A 24,815-nucleotide genomic window follows, 5' to 3' on the forward strand; every position below is an offset into this window, starting at 1 on the left:
AGTTCTGGTCACCATATTACAGAATGGATATAAATGCTCTGGAAAACGTACAGAGGAGGATGACAAAGTTGATCCCATGTATCAGAAATCTTCCCTATGAGGATAGACTGAGGGTTCTGAATCTGCACTCTCTAGAAAGGCATAGAATGAGGGGGGATATGATTGAGGTGTATAAATGGAAAACAGGAATAAATAAAGGGGATGTAAATAGCATGCTGAAAATATCCAGCTAAGACAGGACTCGCAGCAATGACTTTAAGTTGAAAAAGTTCAGATTCAGGAAGGATATAGGAAAGCACTGGTTTGGTAATAGAGTTGTGGATGAGTGGAACAGACTCCCGAGTACTGTCATAGATGATAAGACATGTAGTTTTAAAAATAGGATAAATACACGAGTTGGTGTGGGTGGGTGTGAGTTGGACCTGACTAGCTTGGGCTACCAGGTCTGGTGCTGTGCTCCTTCCTTAAGTGGAAGTGACCTGACTAGGTGGTCATTGTTCTAGGCCGGGGTGGTGGCATGGACCTGCTTCGCATGGGTCAGTAGGCCTGTTGCAGTGTTCCTTCTTTCTTATGTTCTTATGAATGAGACGGCCCAGCACCAGATATGAACGGTTGTGGGCCGTCTGGATTTTCGTCTCTAATTACGTTATCCTGGGCGCTGCTTTCGGTCACACCTACTCCAAAACCATGAAATTCACTTTCACTGGCACTTCCATCACTGTTAGAGCTATCACTTGGAAAAAAAAGATCTCCAATCCGCCGAGGAGGGAGGTACTTCTTACTGCGAGGCATGGTGAAAATGGACTACCAAGATGGCGTTCCCACAATGCACCACTGAGTCCCCGATTTTTTTTTCACAGGGTGCACACCCACCACTCAGACCTATTCTCTCTCATGTAGGCCTACCAGCTTTCTCCCGCTTGATTTGAAGCCGCTAGAATTTATGCATATAAATACGTCAAACACTGTGACTCGTAAGACGTATATATATGACTGAAACAGTCGAAGGGTTAATTCTGAATGATAAGGGCTTTACATTGATGTACAGAATTGTGTGTGATTGATGTATTGTTTGTAAATAGTACTGTATCATAATAAAAACATTTGTTTTCTTTTAAAGAATTTTGTACTCATAGGCCCTTTCTTCACTGAAGTTTCTTTTCACAAGTTTTTAAATTCGTGTAATTTGTATGTAATGATGAGGCATTAATTCAAGACTATATACTACATACTCACAGATGTGGGTTCCATGTTAGTGCTACATAGTCTAAGATAAGACGTGTTGATATAGTCTTGAATTAATACCTACCTCGTCACTATATAATAAATTATTTCACGAATTAAAAAAAAATTGTAAAAAGAAACTTCAGTGAAGAAAGAGCCTTTGGGTCAGAACCTTGATTTAAAAATTTTGGTTAACTGTCTACCATTTACTTTTTATTTTTTTTATTAACACACTGGCCGATTCCCACCAAGGCAGGGTGGCCCGAAAAAGAAAAACTTTCACCATCATTCACTCCATCACTGTCTTGCCAGAAGGGTGCTTTACACTACAGTTTTTAAACTGCAACATTAACACCCCTCCTTCAGAGTGCAGGCACTGTACTTCCCATCTCCAGGACTCAAGTCCGGCCTGCTGGTTTCCCTGAATCCCTTCATAAATGTTACTTCGCTCACACTCCAACAGCACGTCAAGTATTAAAAACCATATGTCTCCATTCACTCCTATCAAACACACACACGCATGCCTGCTGGAAGTCCAAGCCCCATGCACACAAAACCTCCTTTACCCCCTCCCTCCAACCTTTCCTAGGCTGACCCCTACCCTGCCTTCCTTCCACTACAGACTGATACACTCTTGAAGTCATTCTGTTTCGCTCCATTCTCTCAACATGTCCGAACCACCTCAACAACCCTTCCTCAGCCCTCTGGAGTTTTGAGACTCTATGACCGTGGGTTCAATCCCGGCCGGGGGTATGGTTTCTCTGGACAACAGTTTTGGTAATCCCGCACTTCCTCCTAACTTCCAAACTACGAATTCTCTGCATTATATTCACACCACACATTGCCCTCAGACATGACATCTCCACTGCCTCCAGCCTTCTCCTAGCTGCAACATTCATCACCCATGCTTCACACCCATATAAGAGCATTGGTAAAACTATACTCTCATACATTACCCTCTTTGCCTCCAAGGACAAAGTTCTTTGTCTCCACAGACTCCTAAGTGCACCGCTCACCCTTTTCCCCTCATCAATTCTATGATTCACCTCATCTTTCATAGACCCATCCGCTGACACGTCCACTCCCAAATATCTGAATACATTCACCTCCTCCATACTCTCTCCCTCCAGTCTGATATCCAATCTTTCATCACCTAATCTTTTTGTTATCCTCATAATCTTACTCTTTCCTGTATTCACTTTTAATTTTCTTCTTTTGCATACCCTACCAAATTCATCCACCAACCTCTGCAACTTCTCTTCAGAATCTCCCAAGAGCACAGTGTCATCACTATACAGGAACAAATTCCTGATGAATGCTTCCCACTCGAAGATTCCATTCTTTTGCACAAAAAAAAATCACAGCAATACACTGACAGCACGACAAAAAATGCCCATCTAACCTTTACAAAATAACCGACTGCAGTGAAACTCACCATGTTACTTAACAAAGGAGTATACTGCACAGTGTGATTTATGCTGTTGTCACATTTCACACAGGAAGCTAATGAAAATTTGAGTTGAGAGCTTCTTGATTAGGGCCTGGTTTATTAGGTCCTGATCCACCACAAGGCCTGGTCATAGACTAGGCTGTGGGGGCATTGACCCTTGGAATATCCTTTAGGTATACTCCAGGTAACACCTTGTATATACGGCCTTTCATTACTTAACGACGGAGTTTTGTTCCTTAGAACACATTGGTAAACAAATTCATCACTAAGTGAGGAGCATACTGTAATGGTAGTGGGTTTGTATCAACCATCTTTGGTATTGTTTTAATGTCACCTTACCTGGAGCATACCTAGAGGGGGTTTCTGGGGTCAACGCCCTCGCGGCCTGGTCTGAGACCAGGCCTTGTGGTGGATCAGGGTCTGGTCAACCAGGCTGTTACTGCTGGCCACACGCAAACTGACATACGAACCGCAGTCCGGCTGGTCAGGTACTAAATTTAGGTGCCTGTCCAGTGCGTTTTTGAAGACAGCCTGGGGTCTATCGGTAATCCCCCTTAAATATACTGGGAGGCAGTTGAACTGTCTTGGGCCCCCGACACTTATTGTGTTGTCTCTCATTGTACTTGTGGCACCTCTGCTTTTCATTGGGAAAATGTTGCATTTCCTGCCAAGTCTTTTGCTTTCATAGGGAGTGATTTTCATGTGCAAGTTTGGTACTAATCTCTCTAGGATTTTCCAAGTGTATATTATCATGTATTTCTCTCGCCTGCATTCCAAGGAATACAAATTAACTGACTACAACTGTTCTCAGTAATTGAGGTGCCTTATCGTACTTGTGTGTGCTGTGAAAGTTCTTTGTACACTCTCCAGGTCAGCAATTTTGCCTGCCTTGAAGGGGGCAGTTAGTGTACAGCATTATTCCAGCCTAGAGAGAACAAGCAATTTGAAGAGAATCATCATGGGCTTGGCATCCCTAGTTTTGAAGGTTCTCATTATCCATTATTACAAAAAAAAGTTATTTTTGAAGATGGTAAGTTTTTCTCCTTTTGTAATAAAGAGTTCAGGATACATATATACACATTAAAATCAATTAATCTTTAATATTATATAAAAACAATCTTTGGTCTAGGAGGTATTTAAAATATATCTACATGTTACAATAATAAATTATTAGCATCTTAAAATAATAATATATATATATCTATGTTAAAATAATAAATTATAAATAACATTTGTATAATAATAAATTATAATCAACTGCGTTTCTCACGACACTTATCCGAGTTGTGATGCTCTTTCTCCACCGTGTCACTTGACACCCTTTTCTCCATGTAATACACACACTTTCGCAACCGTGTCACACTTGACACCCTTGTCTCTGCGTCACACTTCCCACATAGCGTCTTTGTCGAGGCCAGTCACATGACACTATTCAATGTACATACACTACAACCAGGCCATCTTCAGTGTCACACGACACCCTTTTCTTCTCAGTGTTCCACTACGGTCCTGTAGCATAAATCAGTGTTCCACTCCATCATACTTCTCTAAGTGTCACACTACGGTCCTGGCCCAGTTCAGTGTAACACCAACCTTTTCTTCATGTAATGTCCCACTAAACAGCATCAGATGACTCCGGCCCACAGTTGACAAGCGTAGGCGGTGAGTCCGCAGACATCACCGGCAGTCCTGTAAATACTCTCCAAAGCCGGTTGACACACCGCAAGGTGCAGCACACACTATGTTGCAAGCTCACTGAATGCGGCCGTCAAATAACTGAGGCCAACAGACTCAGTGAGCTGCGGTGAGCGCTTCTTCTAAAATCAGTAGAAGCCAGTAGAATACTGCCAGTAGATGTGTACCATTAGGTGTTCAGGTACCTACTGCTTCTAAAGCCAGTAGATGTGTACAATTAGGTGTTCAGGCACCTACTGCTTACATGCATACCGTGAGGTGTTCAGGTACTTAATGCTTCGATGCGTACCGTGAGATGTTCAGGTACATAATGCTTACATGCGTACCGTGAGGTGTTCAGGTACTTAATGTTTCTAAAGCCAGTAGATGTGTACCATTAGGTGTCCAGGTACCTACTGCTTAGATGCGTACCCTGAGGAGTTCAGGTACATAATGTTCTAAGGCCAGTAGATGTGTACCATTAGGTGTTCAGGTACCTACTGCTTAGATGCGTACCCTGAGGAGTTCAGGTACTTACTGCTCTAAGGCCGGCTCAGCAGTCCCCACATTGGGTTTGATGACGTACCCAGTGGTACTGCCGGCCGGCAGGTTAACTATTTAACCGCTAGTGTGGTAGGGGGCCGCAACATCCATCCTATCATTTTTCTAGCAGATGCGGTAGATACATTGTTGTAATCTTTGAAGGCCAGGTCCAGGAATAGGATGGGAGTGAGTACTGTGCTTTGTGGAACAGCTTTTCACCGTAACTGCCTTGGACTTTACTCTGTTTACTATTTCTCTTTTTGTTCTATTTGTTAGGAAGTTATAGATCCATATACCAACTTTTCCTGCTATTCCTTTATCACGCATTTTGTACGCTATTATACTGTGGTCACACTTGTCAAAAGCGTTTGCAAAGTCTGTGTATACTACATCTGCATTTTGTTTATCCTCTATGTCATCCAGGCCCTTGTCATAGTGGTCCAGTAGCTGGGACAGGCAGGAGAGGCCTGCTCTGAACCCGTGTTGCCCTGGGTTGTGTAATTGATGGGTATTTAGGTGGCTGGCAATCTTGCTTCTTAGAACCCTTTCAAAGATTTTTATGATATGGGATGTTAATGCTATTGGTCTGTAATTCTTTGCAATTGCTTTACTGCCACCTTTGTAGAGTTGGGCTATGTCTGTTGTTTTTAGTGAGTGTAGGATGACCCCTGTGTCCATGCTCCCATCTCCATAGAATGTTGAAGGTACATTGCATGGGCTTCTTGCAGTTCTTGATGAATGTGGAGTTCCATGAGTCTGGGCCTGGGGCAGAGTGCATGGGCATGTCATTTATTGCATTTTCAAAGTCATATAGTGTTAGGATAATATCAGAGATTTTTAGGATAACCAAATTTTGGGTCTTGTTTATAAAGAAGTCATTTAGATTGTCAAACCTTTATACCATCTAGTATAACATTTCTAGTATATTTTTAAGTGTTTATACAGTAGTGTACTGTACAGTAGACTCCCGACTGTTGTAATTAATCCGTTCCAGAAGGTTGGCCTAAATCCGAAATGGCCGAAAACCGAAGTAATATTTCCCATAAGAAATAATGTAAATCCAATTAATCCGTTTCAGACATCCAAAAATATTAACAAAAAATACATTTTATAGAGAATAACTATAGTTTTACATACAGAAAACAATGAGAAATAAATATAAATGACTAATTTCAATGATAAATGAGCATTACATAGCTTTATTGAAGACTCTTGTTGGTGAGTAGTATTTATTTGTAGTCCCAGAGGGCCTACATCGCAGGCATATACCTACCGGCTACATACACTGCGGCCTACAGCCATGTTATTACCATCGACATACCATGTTCACTGAGTTTAATTGTTTCTAACAACTACCTTTAGATACCATCATAAACAAAAGGAGAAGCAATGAATAATTCATGCCGAGAATTGTAAACAAAAGCCTTATGTACTATTAACCCTTTGACTGTCGCAGCCGTATATATACGTCTTACGAGGTACCGTGTTTGACGTATATATACTCATAAATTCTAGCGGCTTCAAATCAAGAAGGAGAAAGCTGGTAGGCCCACATGTGAGAGAATGGGTCTGTGTGGTCAGTGTGCACCACATAAAAAAAATCCTGGAGCATGCAGGAAAAAAACTCCGACCGTTTTTTTTTTTAATTAAAATGCCGACTTTGTGGTCTATTTTTGTATAGTATTTATGGTTGTATTCTCGTTTTCTTGGTCTCATTTGATAGAATGGAAAACATATTATAGAAAGAGAGGTGATTTTGATTGAATTTACTATAAAAAGAACCTGGAAATGGAGTTCAAAGTAGGGGAAATGTTTGATTTTTGCCGATGTTCAAAAGTAAAAAACAAATGATGTCATTGTCCAATAAATGTCCAACTAGCCATGCTAATATGCAGTCATGAATGGGTTGATATTATTTATACAATTATTACAGTATTGCAGTAGTCTGCATAATAGTAAATCTTCTATTTTTTGTTTGAATAAAAATTCAAAATAGAAAGCAAGAGCAATATCAGAGGGGCCTGGAGACATGACTGATGAACAAAGAAAATGTTATTTTAGAGCCAGGAATGTCTGCATTGTTCATTCTGGACCTTATATTGAAATTGTCATATTTTTTAATTTTCGTGAAATTGACCAAATTGCAAATTTCTGACCACATTATTGGGTAGCTGAAATTGGTAAATGGGCAGTTTCTTATACTCAATCGATAGAAAAAACGAAGTTCTAAAGAAATAGCTATGAGTTTGGTCGACTGGAACAATGGAAGTAGCCGAAAATAGGGCTCAAAGTGGGCGAAATCGCCGATTTGTAAATATCATCGAGGTCGCTAACTTCGCAAGAGCGTAATTCCGTCAGTTTTCCATCAAATTTAGTTTTTTTTGGTGTCATTACAACCGGGAAAAGATTCTCTATCATTTCATAAGATTTTTTTTTATTTTTTTGTTTTTTTTTTTAATTTTGCAACACCAGGAGACACCTCAGGATTGGGGGTTGCAACAGTCAAGGGGTTAAGGGCGGTTGGTTACTGGACCAATGCTGATTCATACATGTTTTCTCTGAAGCTGGACCAGAGAAAACCTAATGTTTACCATCCACCCGACCCCACCCCTTAACCCTTTCAGGGTTTTCAACGTACTAGTACGGCTTACGCCCCAGGGTTTTTGAAGTACTAGTACACCTAAATTCTAGCTCCCTCAAATCTAGTGAGAGAAAGCTGGTAGGCCTACATATGAAAGAATGGGTCTATGTGGTCAGTGTGTGCAGTATAAAAAAATCCTGCAGCACACAGTGCGTAATTAGAAAAAAAAAACTTTGACCGTGTTTTTCGATTAAAACAGCGACTTTGCACTGCATTTTTGTATGGTATTTATGGTTGTATTCTAGTTTTCCTGGTCTCATTTTATAGAATGGAAGACATATTACAGAAATTGAGATGACTGGTTTTGCAATGAAAAGTACTTTGAAATTGAGCTCAAAGTAGCAGAAATGTTCGAATTTTACCAAAGTTCAAAAGTAAACAAATCATGCCAAGCGTCCAATACACATCAACTGGTGAGTCTAATATTCTTTCACAAGTGCGCTGATATTATTTATACCATTTCTACACTAATGCAGTAGTCTTCATAACAGTAAATCTTCTATTTTTTGTAAGAATAAAAATTCAAAGTGGAAAGCCAAAGATATATAAGAGGGGCCTGGGGATGTGACTAACGAACAGAGAACTTGTTATTTTAGTGCCAGGAATGTCTTTCTTGAGGAAATTAAATCTTCATCAGAGTACAAAACAAATTCTGGCCACAAAATAGAGCGAAACACCAACGTTAAAGACCTGGGAGTGATCATGTCGGAGGATCTCACCTTCAAGGACCATAACATTGTATCAATCGCATCTGCTAGAAAAATGACAGGATGGATAATGAGAACCTTCAAAACTAGGGAGGCCAAGCCCATGATGACACTCTTCAGGTCACTTGTTCTATCTAGGCTGGAATATTGCTGCACACTAACAGCACCTTTCAAGGCAGGTGAAATTGCCGACCTAGAAAATATACAGAGAACTTTCATGGCGCGCATAACGGAGATAAAACACCTCAATTATTGGGAGCGCTTGAGGTTCCTAAACCTGTATTCCCTGGAACGCAGGAGGGAGAGATACATGATTATATACACCTGGAAAATCCTAGAGGGACTAGTACCGAACTTGCACACGAAAATCACTCACTATGAAAGCAAAAGACTTGGCAGACGATGCACCATCCCCCCAATGAAAAGCAGGGGTGTCACTAGCACGTTAAGAGACCATACAATAAGTGTCAGGGGCCCGAGACTGTTCAGCTGCCTCCCAGCACACATAAGGGGGATTACCAACAGACCCCTGGCAGTCTTCAAGCTGGCACTGGACAAGCACCTAAAGTCAGTTCCTGATCAGCCGGGCTGTGGCTCGTACGTTGGTTTGCCTGCAGCCAGCAGCAACAGCCTGGTTGATCAGGCTCTGATCCACCAGGAGGCCTGGTCACAGACCGGGCCGCGGGGGCGTTGACCCCCGGAACTCTCTCCAGGTAAACTCCAGGTATTCGGAAATTGGCATCTTTTGAAGTTTGTGTGAAATTGGCAAAATTGCTAAATTCTGACCACTTTATTGGATAGTTGAAATCGGTAAATGGGTGGTTTCTTGTACTCATTCGATAGAAAAAATGGAGTTCTAGCGAAGTAGTTATGATTTTTGTCGACTAGTACACTGGAATTGGCCAAAAATAGAGCTCAAAGTGGGCAAAATCGCTGATGCACAAACATCGTCGGGACTGCTAACTTTGCGAGAGCATAATTCCGTAAGTTTTCCATCAAATTTCATACTTTTGGTGTCATTATGATCGAGAAAAGATTTTCTGTCTTTTCATAAGAAAAAATAATTTTTTTTTCTAAATTTGGGCGACCCTGAGAATGAGTCTCGGAGAGGGCCTGGCGACCCTGAAAGGGTTGATAGCATATAAACATTGCATGTTTATATGCTATGTAATGTGTTTCTTATAGCATAATTTTGAAGAAAATATCATAGATGGATAAATGAAATTGTCTGTATTAACCTAAAATAAGACATTTAATGTGCCTAAGAGTGATTATTATTACATACTACAAGCAGCCTCCACATTCGCGAGGGTTAGGGGATCAAGAACTTTGCGAATTTTCAACATTCGTGAATGTTTGGGGCACAAATATATTGTAGGGAAATACAGAGGACCCCCGGTTATCAGCCGTAATCCATTCCAGAAGGTCGGCTGATAGCCGAAATGGTCGAAAACCGAATTAATATTTCCCATAAGAATTAGTGGAAATACAATTAATCCGTTCCAGACAAAAATATTTACAAAAAAAAAAAATTAACAATTATGTAAGTATTACATACCTTTATTGAAGGCTAATGCTGGTTTCTGGAAGATAGGGAAGAGGAAAGAGGGAGGAGTTAGTGTTTGGAAGGGGAATCCCCCTCCATAAAGACTTTAGGTAACAAAGCCTTCTCTGGGGTTACTTCCCTTCTTTGTCTTTTAATGCCACTAGGACCAGCTTGAGAGTCACTGGACCCCTGTCTTGCAAAATAACTGTCCAGAGTGCTCTGTTTCTGGCATCTCTTTAAGATTTCCCTGAAGTGGGACAGGGTTTTGTCACTAAACATGTTGTACATATGGCTTGTTTCAGCTTTGTCAGGTGGTGTTTCTCTACAAAAGCTTGCACCCTAGTCCACATTGCACACACCTCTTTAATCTCTGAAGAAGGCACCTCCTTCACTCCCTCTTCCTCCTCCTTTGAAGCAAGTTCCTCAGCTGCAGTCTGTTGCTGTTCAAGTTGAAGCTCTTGCAGCTCTTCAGTGGTTAGCTCTTCCCTGTGGTCCTCCACCAACTCTTCCACATCCTTGCCACTCACCTCCAACCCCAGGGACTTTCCCAGTGCCACAATAGAGTCCACAGGGTCGGCAGGGTCAGGGTCAGCCTCAAACCCTTCAAAATCCCTCTCTTGGACACAATCTGGCCTCAGTTTTCTCCAAGCAGAGTTCAAAGTCTTGGAAGTCACTTCCTCCCAAGCCTTACCTATAAGGCTTATGCAGTGGAGGATAGTGAAGTGATTCCTCCAGAACTGTCTTAGGGTCAACTGAGTGTCCGACATCACTTCAAAGCACTTTTGAAACACTGCTTTTGTGTCGAGTTTTTTGAAGTTAGAAATGACCTGCTGGTCCATGGGCTGGAGGAGAGGAGTGGTGTTAGGAGGCAAGAACTTCACTGTGATGAAACTGAAATCCTTAAACACTTGGTCTTGCAAGACTGGAGGATGTGCAGTAGCATTGTCCAGTATCAGAAGGCACTTGAGTGGCAATTTCTTTTCCAGGAGGTATTTTTTCACACTTGGGCCAAACACATCATTAACCCACTCTTTGAAAAATTGCCTTGTGACCCATGCCTTTTGATTAGCTTTCCACATCACACACAATCTATTCTTCATGACATTGTTTTTCTTGAACACACTGGGATTTTCTAAGTGATACACAAGTAAAGGCTTCACTTAAAATCCCCACTAGCATTACCACACAACAAAAGAGTAAGCCTGTCTTTCATAGGCTTGTGTCCTGGCAGTGCCTTTTCCTCCTGGGTAATGTAGGTCCTGTTTGGCATTTTCTTCCAAAACAGGCCTGTTTTGTCACAATTGAACACTTGTTGGGGTTTGAATCCTTCAGCCTCTATGTACCCCTGGAATTCCTGCACGAATTTTTCAGCCACACATTTGTCAGAACTTGCTGTCTCACCATGCCTTATAACACTGTATGCCACTACGCTTCTTAAATCTGTCAAACCATCCTTTGCTGGACAAAAATTCACAAACTGCAGCTCTTGTTCTAGGCATTTTCTCTGCAAGATCCTCATGCAACTGCCTTGCCTTCTCACAAATAATAGACTCCACAACACTGTTTCCCACTAATTCTTTTACCTTAATCCTCAATAATAATAACTTTTCCATCTCTTCCATTATCAGCATTCTTTGTTTAGTTAGAAAAGTTACTCCTTTTGCAACATTGGTGTCTTTTATTTGTTCTTTCTTTGCCAGGATGGATGTAATTGTTGATTTATTCTTGCTGTACATCCTGGCAAGTTCCACCACCTTCATACCACTCTCAACCTTTTCTATCACTTCACACTTAAATTCCATGGTGTTTCTCACTTTCTTTACCACAGGAACTTTCTTTGGATCCATGGTTGCATATTTCACAATTGCATTGCAAAAAAAAAAAAAAACACTAAAAACAATGGAAAACAAGCAAATTGTTTGGATGTATGAGCAGAAGCTTCCTCAGCCACTGAGAGACAAAGCCAAACTGACGTGCAAGCGGCCCCAGCTGATGGATGGACGCGTCCCAAACAGCCGATCACCGAATTAACGGCGACAACCGGGTGCCAAAAAACCGGCCGATAACCAAGTCGGCTGATAACACAACCGGCTGATAACCGGGGGTCCACTGTATAATAATAGCATTTACTTAGCCTAACAATACTGCTTCCTTAACCTATTGAACCTTGAACAATCATAAAACACATGAAAACATTGTAAAATACATACATGTATTGTATATACATGTTATGGTTTAATAACAAATAATGAACAAACAGAACACCACTCGTAAGGTTAGACAGACGAACTCGGATGACTTGTGATGATGATGATGATGATGGTAATGATAGTCATGCAGTTACTACTTGCACTAGCCCACCTTTCTGCCAATAGTTGCTTACATCTCACCCTAACTTCCTCCTGCCCCCTTAGTTTATAAACTTTCACCTCTCTTACTTACTGTTGCCATTTTCCTTTTGTCCCATCAACCTCTTAATTTAATAATAACTGTAGCAACAACTAGATAATGATCCGATATATCCATTGCTCCTGTATAAATATGTACATCCTGAAGCCTACCCATCAACCTTCTATCCACCAATACATAATCTAACAAACTACTTTCATACATGCTATATCATATCTTGTATACTTATTTATCCTCTTTTTCATAAAATATGTATTACTTATTATCAAACCTCTTTCTACACATAGTTCAATTAATGGCTCCCCATTTTCATTTACCCCTGGAGTTAAAAATATTATTGTTTATTGATCATGAATCTTTATTTCAATGCCTTTGCACAGTCTCTGTCATCCTGTCTTGTACAATGGACCCTCGACCAGCGATGGCATTGATTAACGATAAATCTGACTAGCGATACATTTTATCGCAAAAATTTTGCCTCGATTAGCGCTAAAAAACTCGACCAACACTATTCCTTCCGTCTGAGACACGTCCACTTCTGGCCAGTGTTTACAAGCCAGCCAGCCACCACGGTCGCTTCCAAGCATACAATCGGAACATTTCATATTATCACAGCCTTTTTAGTGATTGCACCTGCAAAATAAGTCACCATGGGCCCCAAGAAAGCTTCTAGTGCTAACCCTACAGCAGAAAGGGTGAGAATTACTATAGAGATGAAGAAAGAGATCATTGCTAAGTATGAAAGTGGAGTGCATGTCTCCGAGCTGGCCAGGCTGTACACAAAACCCCAATCAACCATCGCTATTATTGTGGCCAAGAAAACGGCAATCAAGGAAGCTGTTCTTGCCAAAGGTGCAACTATGTTTTCGAAACTGAGATCGCAAGTGATAGAAGATGTTGAGAGACTGTTATTGGTATGGATAAACGAAAAACAGATAGCAGGAGATAGCATCTCTCAAGCGATCATATGTGAAAAGGCTAGGAAGTTGCATGACGATTTAATTAGAAAAATGCCAGCACTAGTGGTGATGTGAGTGAATTTAAGGCCAGCAAAGGTTGGTTTGAGAGATTTAAGAATCGTAGTGGCATACATAGTGTGATAAGGCATGGTGAGGCTGCCAGTTTGGACCAAAAAGCAGCTGAAAAATATGTGCAGGAATTCAAGGAGTACATAGACAGTGAAGGACTGAAACCTGAACAAGTGTTTAATGGTGACACTGACAATGTTGTGAAACACGTTAGGAATGTCATAAAGGAACGGGAGGTACAGGCCTCTATGGGCAGATATGTTGTGCGACAGAGGTCCAGTGACTCAAGCTGGTCCTAGTGGCATTAAAAGAAGGGAAGTAACCCCGAAAAAGGACTTGCCACCTCAAGTCCTAATGGAAGAGGATTCCCCTTCTAAACACTAAGACCATCAACACACTCCCCTCTTCCCATCCCATCAGTCATCACCAGATCTTCAATAAAGGTAAGTGTCATGTAACTGTGCATGTCTTCTTCAGTTTGTGTGTATTAAAATTAATATTTCATGTGTTAAATTTTTTTTTTTTCAATACTTTTGGGTGTCTTGCACGGATTAATTTGATTTCCATTATTTCTTATGGGGAAAATTAACTTGACTAACGATTATTTTGACTAACGATGAGCTCTCAGGAACGGATTAATAGCGTTAGTCGAGGGTCCACTGTACTTCACTCAAAAAAGTGTTATATACAGTCCTGGAAGATTGTATTTGTATGATGAGTTAATGTATTTTTTTTTCTTATTTAAATTATTCTTCATTTCAGATTAAAGTAGAGTCCATTCAGAGATGTTGCTTGATAAATTATGACTTTGAAGAAGAAATCTTTGACTTCCGCCACTATTCTATTCGGGTGGTGCCAGTTGGTATTTCAAAGGCTGTAAAAAAACTCACTAAGAAAAAATTGCCTGATTTGAGTAACTTCAGTGACATATCAGAGTTTATGAATAAGTAAGTCAATATATTTTGTTATCATTGTTTCTGTTTTAAAATTTGCTTAGTAGTCATACTTGGAAATTATTGCAAGTGAATTTTTCCTCAAACATTATTTTTGTCTTCATAAATTACAAATATAAGCAAATAAAACATAACCATATAGTGAGCATAATAGTATTTAAGTATTTGCAGTACACTTGCTCCAGTTTGTACTTGCGTAGATGTATGTAGACAGAGTACTTATGTTTTTACAAATGCAAACATGACATTATATACATACAGTGAACTGTATTAGGTAATTAAGTCACCCAGAGATTTACAATTATTTTTATTTATGAACATTTGTGTACAATAGGACCCAACTTAGGATCATTCACCTTAAGGATGTCCATATTTACAGTTGTGACACGATTATTGCAAATATCCAGACAAATTATTTGAAATATTTTTTTTTTTCAAATGCATTCATACTCTGTTTATGTTAATTTAATCTATTTATAGAGAGCACACATTTATTTGGCAAAGAAAGATCAAGAATTTAAGGTTGAATTATAAATCCTGTAATTTTTTTGGTTAGGCTTTACCAATTGCTTTAGTACAGTATTTAGTGTGTGTGTGTGTGTGTGTGTTTTCATTTCACACATGTACAGAAAGTTCAAGTTTTTTTTTTTTTTTTAAATTGGTTAAGAACTGCATGTCAAATTATTACATTGTGGGTTGGGCTGCTACCCAGCTGCTACATGTTAATGGAAGCTCCACTAACTCATGCCACACATTCCCTCAAACAGTTAGCCTCTCTACTACCTTCCCAATATAAATACCCAGACACAACAATACCCTCACCATAACACTGAGGGAGTGGTGAACATATATAAAGTCTTGAGTTGATATGATTCAAGAGAGGGTTGTAGTGAATAGGAGAGGAAGATAATCCATCTATTGCTTGCCTCTACACATCTGTCACCCCATTCTTTTTACACCATGTACTCAGTTGCAGTACAGGTGGTGGTACTGGGCATATATAAATAGTACAGTGGAACCTCCACTCACGAGTTTAATCCATTCCGTGACCTTGCTCGCATCTGGATGTGCTTGGTTGCAGAGTCATTTTTCTTCATTTAAATTAATTGAAATGCAATTAATCCGTTCCAGTGGAATTCCAGGCACTACAAAATACTTCAATAAATTCCCTAATATCAACTCTACGGCTTATTTATATATCACAATTAATTTAATATGATATAATAAACAATATTAATAACATAGAAACATGATATACACACTAGAATGAATAAAATACATGTCATTAAGTATGTGGCTAGTGGTGGTGACAGTGGCTATTGTTGTTGTTGGGGTTTATAGGGCCACCACAGCAGCCATTCCTGCTCCTGACTACATATGTAGAGAACCTAAGATAACCCAAAAAATTCAGACAGAGTGACTTATAAGTGCTACATTCTTAATGCTACACTTAATTGCTACACTCTTAATGCTGTCTGCCACTGCTACCTCATTATGTCTACCACTGCTGCTTCATGTCTGCCACTGCTGCTTCATGTCTGCCATTGCTGCTTCATGTCTGCCACTGCTGTTTCATGTTGTCTACCACTGTTACCTCATGATGTCTGCCACTGCTGCTTCATGTTGTCTGCCACTGCTGCTTCATGTTGTCTGCCACTGCTGCTTCATGTTGTCTGCCACTGCTGCTTCATGTTGTCTGCCACTGCTGCTTCATGTTGTCTGCCACTGCTACCTCATGATGTCTGCCACTGCTGCTTCATGATGTCTGCCATTGCTGCTTCATGTCTGCTACTGCTGCTTCATATTGTCTGACACTGATGCTTCATGATGTCTGCCACTGCTGATTCATGTTGTCTGCAACTGTTGTTTCATGTTGTCTGCCACTGCTGCTTCACGTTGTCTGCCACTGCTACCTCACGATGTCAGCTCCCACTTTTGCTAGCGTGTTGGCAGTGCCAATCGGACGGGTATTGGATGATGTCATTTATTTACTCTTGAACATCGCCAAAGAATTGAATATTTCTGCTACTTTGAGCTCAATTTCAAGGTACTTTTCATCTTGAAATCAATCAAAATCATATCTATTTCTGTAGTATATTTTCCATTCTATCAATTGACCAAAAAAACTAGAATGCATCCATAAAAACATACAAAAATATACCGCTAAGGGAAGGCTAATGGCTGAGAAGTGAACTCTGTTATTTATGGTCCGATTTCTTTCATTTTTGGTGTACTTTAAGAAGCATCTTTCCATCGTACATTGCCCAAGTTTCATTAAGATAGTCCAACAAACAACTGAGATTCAATTCCTTAGATCAAGAGCAAGAGCCCCTCACCAGCGTCAAGGAACCTCCCTTGAGGCCCACTCACATCTGGAAATTTCACTTGCATATGGAAGCAAAAAATCGACTGAGCAACTGCTCGTATCTGGAAAAACTCACACGTGGATGTGCTCTTAAGTGGAGGTTCCACTGTATTATGTTGGATACTGTATGATAGCAGGTGGAAGTTAATAGGAGAGTGAGAATGAAAAAGGTAGGGAATCCAGCTGCTGCCTGCCCATACACATCAGTACTGTATTGTATACTGTATTTTAGCTTTGTTCTGTTTAATTAATATGTATGCATTAATTGAATAGCATTTAATACTGTTTGTAGGTGAAAAGGAACAGTACTGAATGTAAAATATCAGATAAAAATCTTATTTATAAAATAAAGAAATATGAAATATTATGGCATAGGAATGCACATCCGATTATAACATGAGTGTTGGTGGGAAATTAGGTTGTGTGTTCCGAACAATAAACTTATGAAAATTTTTGGGGACTACATACTACTAATAATTACATTTGTTCAGAAGATTTCATTAAAATGTTACATGCACACCACAGTGATCAGCTGGGTATCCAAAATAGTCGGGTGGATATTTGAATATGATATTTTTACATTTTTACACTGAGAGTAAAAGGTAGATGGGATACAAGGAGAATAGAAGCATCAGGGAAGAGAGAGGTGAAGGTTTATAAACTAAAAGAGGAGGCAGTTAGGGAAAGATATAAACAGCTATTGGAGGATAGATGGGCTAATGAGAGCATAGGCAATGGGGTCGAAGAGGTTTGGGGTAGGTTTAAAAATGTAGTGTTAGAGTGTTCAGCAGAAGTTTGTGGTTACAGGAAAGTGGGTGCGGGAGGGAAGAGGAGCGATTGGTGGAATGATGATGTAATGAGAGTAGTAAGGGAGAAAAAGTTAGCATATGAGAAGTTTTTACAAAGTAGAAGTGATGCAAGGAGGGAAGAGTATATGGAGAAAAAGAGAGAGGTTAAGAGAGTGGTGAAGCAATGTAAAAAGAGAGCAAATGAGAGAGTGGGTGAGATGTTATCAACAAATTTTGTTGAAAATAAGAAAAAGTTTTGGAGTGAGATTAGCAAGTTAAGGAAGCCTAGAGAACAAATGGATTTGTCAGTTAAAAATAGGAGAGGAGAGTTATTAAATGGAGAGTTAGAGGTATTGGGAAGATGGAGGGAATATTTTGAGGAATTGTTAAATGTTGATGAAGATAGGGAAGCTGTGATTTCGTGTATAGGGCAGGGAGGAATAACATCTTGTAGGAGTGAGGAAGAGCCAGTTGTGAGTGTGGGGGAAGTTCGTGAGGCAGTAGGTAAAATGAAAGGGGGTAAGGCAGCCGGGATTGATGGGATAAAGATAGAAATGTTAAAAGCAGGTGGGGATATAGTTTTGGAGTGGTTGGTGCAATTATTTAATAAATGTATGGAAGAGGGTAAGGTACCTAGGAATTGGCAGAGAGCATGCATAGTTCCTTTGTATAAAGGCAAAGGGGACAAAAGAGAGTGCAAAAATTATAGGGGGATAAGTCTGTTGAGTATACCTGGTAAAGTGTATGGTAGAGTTATTATTGAAAGAATTAAAAGTAAGACTGAGAATAGGATAGCAGATGAACAAGGAGGCTTTAGGAAAGGTAGGGGGTGTGTGGACCAGGTGTTTACAGTGAAACATATAAGTGAACAGTATTTAGATAAGGCTAAAGAGGTCTTTGTGGCATTTATGGATTTGGAAAAGGCGTATGACAGGGTGGATAGGGGTGGCAATGTGGCAGATGTTGCAGGTGTATGGTGTAGGAGGTAGGTTACTGAAAGCATTGAAGAGTTTTTACGAGGATAGTGAGGCTCAAGTTAGAGTACATAGGAAAGAGGGAAATTATTTCCCAGTAAAAGTAGGCCTTAGACAGGGATGTGTGATGTCACCGTGGTTGTTTAATATATTTATAGATGGGGTTGTAAGAGAAGTAAATGCGAGGGTCTTGATAAGAGGCGTGGAGTTAAAAGATAAGGAATCACACATAAAGTGGGAGTTGTCACAGTTGCTCTTTGCTGATGACACTGTGCTCTTGGGAGATTCTGAAGAGAAGTTGCAGAGATTGGTGGATGAATTTGGTAGGGTGTGCAAAAGAAGAAAATTAAAGGTGAATACAGGAAAGGATATGAGGATAACAAAAAGGATATGAGGATAACAAAAATATTAGGTGATGAAAGATTGGATATCAGATTGGAGGGAGAGAGTATGGAGGAGGTGAATGTATTCAGATATTTGGGAGTGGATGTGTCAGCAGATGGGTCTATGAAGGATGAGGTGAATCATAGAATTGATGAGGGGAAAAGGGTGAGTGGTGCACTTAGGAGTCTGTGGAGACAAAGAACTTTGTCCTTGGAGGCAAAGAGGGGAATGTATGAGAGTATAGTTTTACCAACACTCTTATATGGGTGTGAAGCATGGGTGATGAATGTTGCAGCGAGGAGAAGGCTGGAGGCAGTGGAGATGTCATGTCTGAGGGCAATGTGTGGTGTGAATATAATGCAGAGAATTCGTAGTTTGGAAGTTAGGAGGAGGTGCGGGATTACCAAAACTGTTGTCCAGAGGGCTAAGGAAGGGTTGTTGAGGTGGTTCGGACATGTAGAGAGAATGGAGCGAAACAGATTGACTTCAAGAGTGTATCAGTCTGTAGTGGAAGGAAGGCGGGGTAGGGGTCGGCCTAGGAAAGGTTGGAGGGAGGGGGTAAAGGAGGTTTTGTGTGCGAGGGGCTTGGACTTCCAGCAGGCGTGCGTGAGCGTGTTTGATAGGAGTGAATGGAGACGAATGGTTTTTAATACTTGACGTGCTGTTGGAGTGTGAGCAAAGTAACATTTATGAAAGGGTTCAGGGAAACCGGCAGGCCGGACTTGAGTCCTGGAGATGGGAAGTACAGTGCCTGCACTCTGAAGGAGGGGTGTTAATGTTGCAGTTTAAAAACTGTAGTGTAAAGCACCCTTCTGGCAAGACAGTGATGGAGTGAATGATGGTGAAAGTTTTTCTTTTTCGGGCCACCCTGCCTTGGTGGGAATCGGCCAGTGTGATAATAATAATAAAAAAAATATTATTAACAAGGGCGATATAAAGTATAGAGGTAAACCCAGGTGATAGCTATAGTACTTGCATGTTTGGAAATGAAATCTCACGTGTAGTGTCTTGCCTTTTTATTTCCATGAACAAAATCTTGGGTGAGCATTTTGAATATTCAAAATAATGAGCACGCATATTAAATTGGTACTTTAGATTGATATTTTTTTTTCTAGCGCTGGAGTACTTTCCGAGAGTGAAGCTGAAGATAACCCTTCATCACAAGTTACAGTTGATGTCAAGGTACCATGGAAAAAATTAAAGCAACAGCAATCTTCAGTTAGGTTGTCCGAACTTGGCCCAAGAATGACCCTGAAGGTTGGTGCTATTCTACTTGTCTCAGTTGAAATGAATGCTTTTAAATGTTGGTAATCATTTGTGATTCTCATTGTGAAATAGACCACCATATGGGAAATAAATATTCATTCCTTTCCTGTTACTTTTGGCAGCTTTTGAAAATAGAAGAAGGACTTTTAGAAGGCAAAGTTCTGTACAACTGCAATGTTAAAAAAACTGATGAAGAAAAATTACAACTTGAAAAGAAAATACGATTGAAGAAGTAAGTTTAAATTTTTTCTTGTTAATTAATTTACATTAACAAATGCTATTCACAGTATTTTTAAAAGACTCACATTTGTTATATTTTTATGAGCTTTTCATATTTCCTCAGATAGAAGGGAAACACAGTACACTCATAATTTATATTTTTGATAATTTATTACATAAATTTTGTGTAAAATCCTGCAAGTCATGGGTGAAAAAAGTGCCTTGATGCATGGCAGGAAGCATAGCATCACTTCTTGATATCAAAACCAACAGATGCGATATCTATCTTTAATCATTTTGTCTCTGAAATTAAATGTGAAACTGACTTTTAAGAAAACTGAGGTAAATTTGCTTCAAGGTGTATAGTGGTGAGTGGCATACACAAAGGCTAGTAACTCTGAATTACACTATGATTACACATTCCCATGTTTTAGGCATTTACCTACTTTAATGATAATGATGTTTATTTCTTTAACACTTTCATTGTCCAAACCCCCGATATGAAACTTGTCCACAGTATCCAAGAATTCTCAGGAAAAAGTTTTATCTTTTCTTGTGAAATGGTAGAGAAGCTTTTCTGAAGGTAATAAAACAAAAAGAAAGTACATAACTTGATGGAAAATTGGCGAAATTATGCGTTCGCAAATTTTGAATGGGTATTTAGTGAGTGACGTAATTTGTGCATGTACTTTGGCATACAGGTACACATTCCTTTATCCGAAACCCTTGGGGCCAGTCGTGTTTCGAATTTCAGAATTTTTTGAATTTCAGAATGAAGCAGGGGTCTAGGGCAGCACCCCATAATCAGACATTAACACTGCAGCAAAAACGTATGAATACTCACACTAAGTGGGATAAATAAAGACTACAAATACTACTACAGTTTATTTATAGAGTAATATATTGATAAATGAAATAATGGAATAATTATAGACCAAGAACTTGATTCTCAAGTGATGAAGCAGTGCTATGACAGAGTGCATTTTTAAAGACTTAACTGATCGCACATTTTCACCATATCATCTACACCTCGATCAAGCTTCTGCAGTAACTACTTTCTGCATTATTGATAACATCAGATGCTTCCTTTTCTTTTTCTCACTGTTACCCATAAGGGTATCTGCAGCTCTTTTTGACATTTTCATGGAGAAATTAAACAGTCACGCAATAAAAAGCAAAAACAAAATATCAGCGAACAGCAGACGCACGTGTGCACACTACCAGCACTGAGACACAACTGACACCTGCCACTCTGGCTGTCAGTAACTGATGCTCCACACTCCACGAAAAAACTTTGGTTTTCGGAACTTTTCGAATTTCAGAATTTCGGATAAAGGAATGTGGACCAGTATTGGCAAAAATCAAACATTTCTGCTACTTTGAGTTTAATTTAAAGCAACTTTCAGTCCTGAAACCGATCAAAATAATCTCTGTTTCTGTAATATATCTTCCATTCTATCATATGAAACCAGGGAACCGAGACTACAAAACAAAAACCATATGAAAATACACCACAAAATCGATGTGTTAAACCAAAAACATGGTTGCAGGTTTTTTTTCCATTGTGCATTGCTTGCTGCAGGATTTTTTTTATATGATGCAAACTTACTGCATAGACCTATTTTTCATATCTAGGCCCAGATTTATAGCTCACAACTTACCTGAGTGAACCGAGTTTTTTGGTGCAGAACAACAGGACCAACCCCTAAAAAGGTTAAGAACTAGACATAGACTGTTCAGTAGGACAGCATGTGCAGTTAACTGTGATCATAAGTACAAGAAAAGTTGTTAATGACAAAAGATAAATTACAAAAGAATTAAATATTTAAATGATTCACTGGTCTTCAGTTTTGTGAAGTGATGGAATAGAGATAATGAAGATACAGCAAGTTACTTAGGCTACAATACAAATAAAATGGGACAACGTGTGTTATAAATTATGTTCAGGAATTTAACCCTTAAACTGTCCAAACGTAGATCTACGTTTGCACGCATAGCACTTCGAACATAGATCAACGTTTTATTTTTCATTCCTTCAAATTTGGCACAATAGGCTTGAGTTGCCTAGAGATGAAAGAATGGGTTTGTGCACTCAGTGTGTGTGCTATTAAAAAATCTGGGAGCACTTAGTACCTTGTGGGAGCACCAGTTCAACTGAGCGCCAGCTGGAGCAAATAGCATGGCAAACACCAGGGATTCACTGATGCCATGTTGCATTAACACTGCCATTTCAAGAGGAAAGTAAAAATAGGTTAGATAAATATACAAGTGAGTGTGGGTGGGTGTGAGTTGGACTTGACTAGCTTGTGCTACTAGGTCTGATGTCGTGCTCCTTCCTTCAGTGGATGTGACCTGACTAGATGGGTCATTGGTCTAAGCTGGGGGGGGATATGGACCTGCCTTGCATGGGCCAGTAGGCCTGCTGCAGTATTTCTTCTTTCTTGTGTATTTGGCTGGCTAGTCGGCTGGCTTTGGCTGTCTGTCTGTATCTCTGTATCTGTCTATATCTCTGTCTCTCTGTCTGTCTCTCACATGCACACACAAGTACAGTTATTATACAGACAGATAGACAGACACAGACAGACAGATAGACAGACAGACAGATAGACAGACAGACAGACAGACAGATAAATAGACAGAGAGACAAGACATGTTTGTGTGTAACAGTGATAAATACAGAGGGGGTTAGCTAGAGCAATGAGCATTTATCAAATGTCACTAGGCTGTCAACAGTATAGGGATGCCTTTCATAACAACATTCTTCAAGGTATATGCCAGGGTATCTAAAACATTGCTGGGACCTATAAATACTTTGTATATATTTCTAGACAATAATAAATAACCCAAGCAGGTGTAAATGTTCACCTGTCAATGTGATTGTGACTATTTGAGCACTATTTCAGTACCTAATATTAGTGTCAGAACAAAGATTGGCTATGAAATTGCAAGAACTATTATAAATTGTAATTATCAGAACATAAAAAATATATAAATTAAAATAAAAACGAGAGAAAAGGTATATCGGCAACACTTCTGCAAGCGGCAGGAGTCGATGTTGCCATCAGGTGAGCATCCAGAGCCAACTTCATGGTCTTATATCTCGGTAAGTACTGACCCTAAATTTTTTTTTTAATCCTATAACATGTAGAAAAATGTGCTCTTCATTTTAAAAGAAAAAAAAATTTTTTTACTTTTCAAAATATTCTGAGCGCCACGCGAGTGAACGTAGATCTGCGTTTGGACAGTTTAAGGGTTAAGGAAGGCAGGAAGAGAACAGGGACAAAATTGGATGAAAGCTGGTTTTGTTTGACATAGCATATTGCTGTCTATATTTCATTAAGGAGATTAAGTGCTTTTTAACAATAGCTCTGAATCGATTGGGAGATAGGGGACCTTACAATGATTTAAGCAGGGAGTTGCAGATCTTGTGGCTATTTATGTGTATTGGGATTTTACACAAGTTGGATGTAGAGGATGTCAAAAGAGGTTCTTGTATCTCGTATTATGCCTGTGTGTTTGATTGGACCTATCAAGGAAGTTTCAGAGAAATGTTTATATTGGAATTGATTGTCCTATATATATAAAGTAGGTGCAGTAGTATGAGTGCATATTGTATATAAGTAAGTACATGTATAGGCTTTTGAAGAGTGGGGGCACTGCAGCTTTTTGTTTTATTATTATTGCTTTTAGGTGATATGACATGATAGATCCCCAGGCACAAACGCCATAGGTGAGGTAAGGATAGATAAGAAATTAGTACAGTGAACCCTCGGTTATCAGCCATTCCGCTTATCAGTCAACTCGCTTATCGGCCGATGTTTCGGCTTCCGGTTATCAGCCATTATTTTGCTTATCAGCCGTATTGGATGCTTATCGACCGGCGACACACTCACATTCCTGAATCAGTGTAGCTGTGTCCCTGGCAGAGTGAGGAAGCTTCTGCTCAAAGGTCACCAATAATGGAAGATATGGAAAAGTTGCAAAGGTTAGTGGATGAGTTTGGGAGGGTGTGTAAAGGTAGAAAGTTGAACGTGAATATAGATAAGAGTAAGGTGATGAGGGTATCAAATGATTTAGATAAAGAAAAATTGGATATCACGTTGGAGAGAAGGAGTATGGAAGAAGTAAATGTTTTCAGATATTTGGGAGTTGATGTGTCAGCGGATGGATTTACGAAGGATGAGGTTAACCATAGAATTGATGAGGGAAAAAAGGTGAGTGGTTCGTTGAGGTATATGTGGAGACAAAAAACGTTATCAATTGAGTCAAAGAAGGGAATGTATGAAAGTGGTACCAACACTCTTATATGGGTGTGAAGCTTGGGTTGTAAATGCTGCAGTGACGAGGTGGTTGGAGGCAGTGGAGATGTCCTGTCCAAGGGCAGTGTGTGGTGTAAATATTATGCAGAGAATTCGAAGTGTGGAAATTAGGAGAAGGAGTGGAGTTAATGAAAGTATTAGTAAGAGGGCTGAAGAGGGGTTGTTGAGGTGGTTTGGTCATTTAGAATGGATCAAAGTAGAATGACATGGAGAGTGTATAAATCTGTAGGGTAAGGAAGGCGGGGTAGGGGTCATCCTCGAAAAGGTTGGAGGGAGGGGGTAAAGGAGGTTTTGTGGGCGAGGGGCTTGGACTTCCAGCAAGTGT

General features: G+C 39.8%; 1 protein-coding gene across 1 annotated transcript in view; it reads left to right on the forward strand.

Annotated features, from left to right (window-relative positions):
• ppan (Brix domain-containing protein peter pan) overlaps positions 1-24,815 on the forward strand; it is a 52,367-nt gene that overhangs the window by 18,067 nt on the left and 9,485 nt on the right. Inside the window, exons 5-7 of the mRNA XM_053780516.2 lie at positions 13,985-14,169; positions 19,802-19,943; positions 20,075-20,184. Coding sequence (XP_053636491.1) covers positions 13,985-14,169; positions 19,802-19,943; positions 20,075-20,184 — 437 coding nt within the window. The remainder of the gene's footprint in view (positions 1-13,984; positions 14,170-19,801; positions 19,944-20,074; positions 20,185-24,815) is intronic.

The sequence above is a fragment of the Cherax quadricarinatus genome, chromosome 26 (assembly GCF_038502225.1).
Source record: "Cherax quadricarinatus isolate ZL_2023a chromosome 26, ASM3850222v1, whole genome shotgun sequence".
Classification (NCBI taxonomy): Eukaryota; Metazoa; Arthropoda; class Malacostraca; order Decapoda; family Parastacidae; genus Cherax; species Cherax quadricarinatus.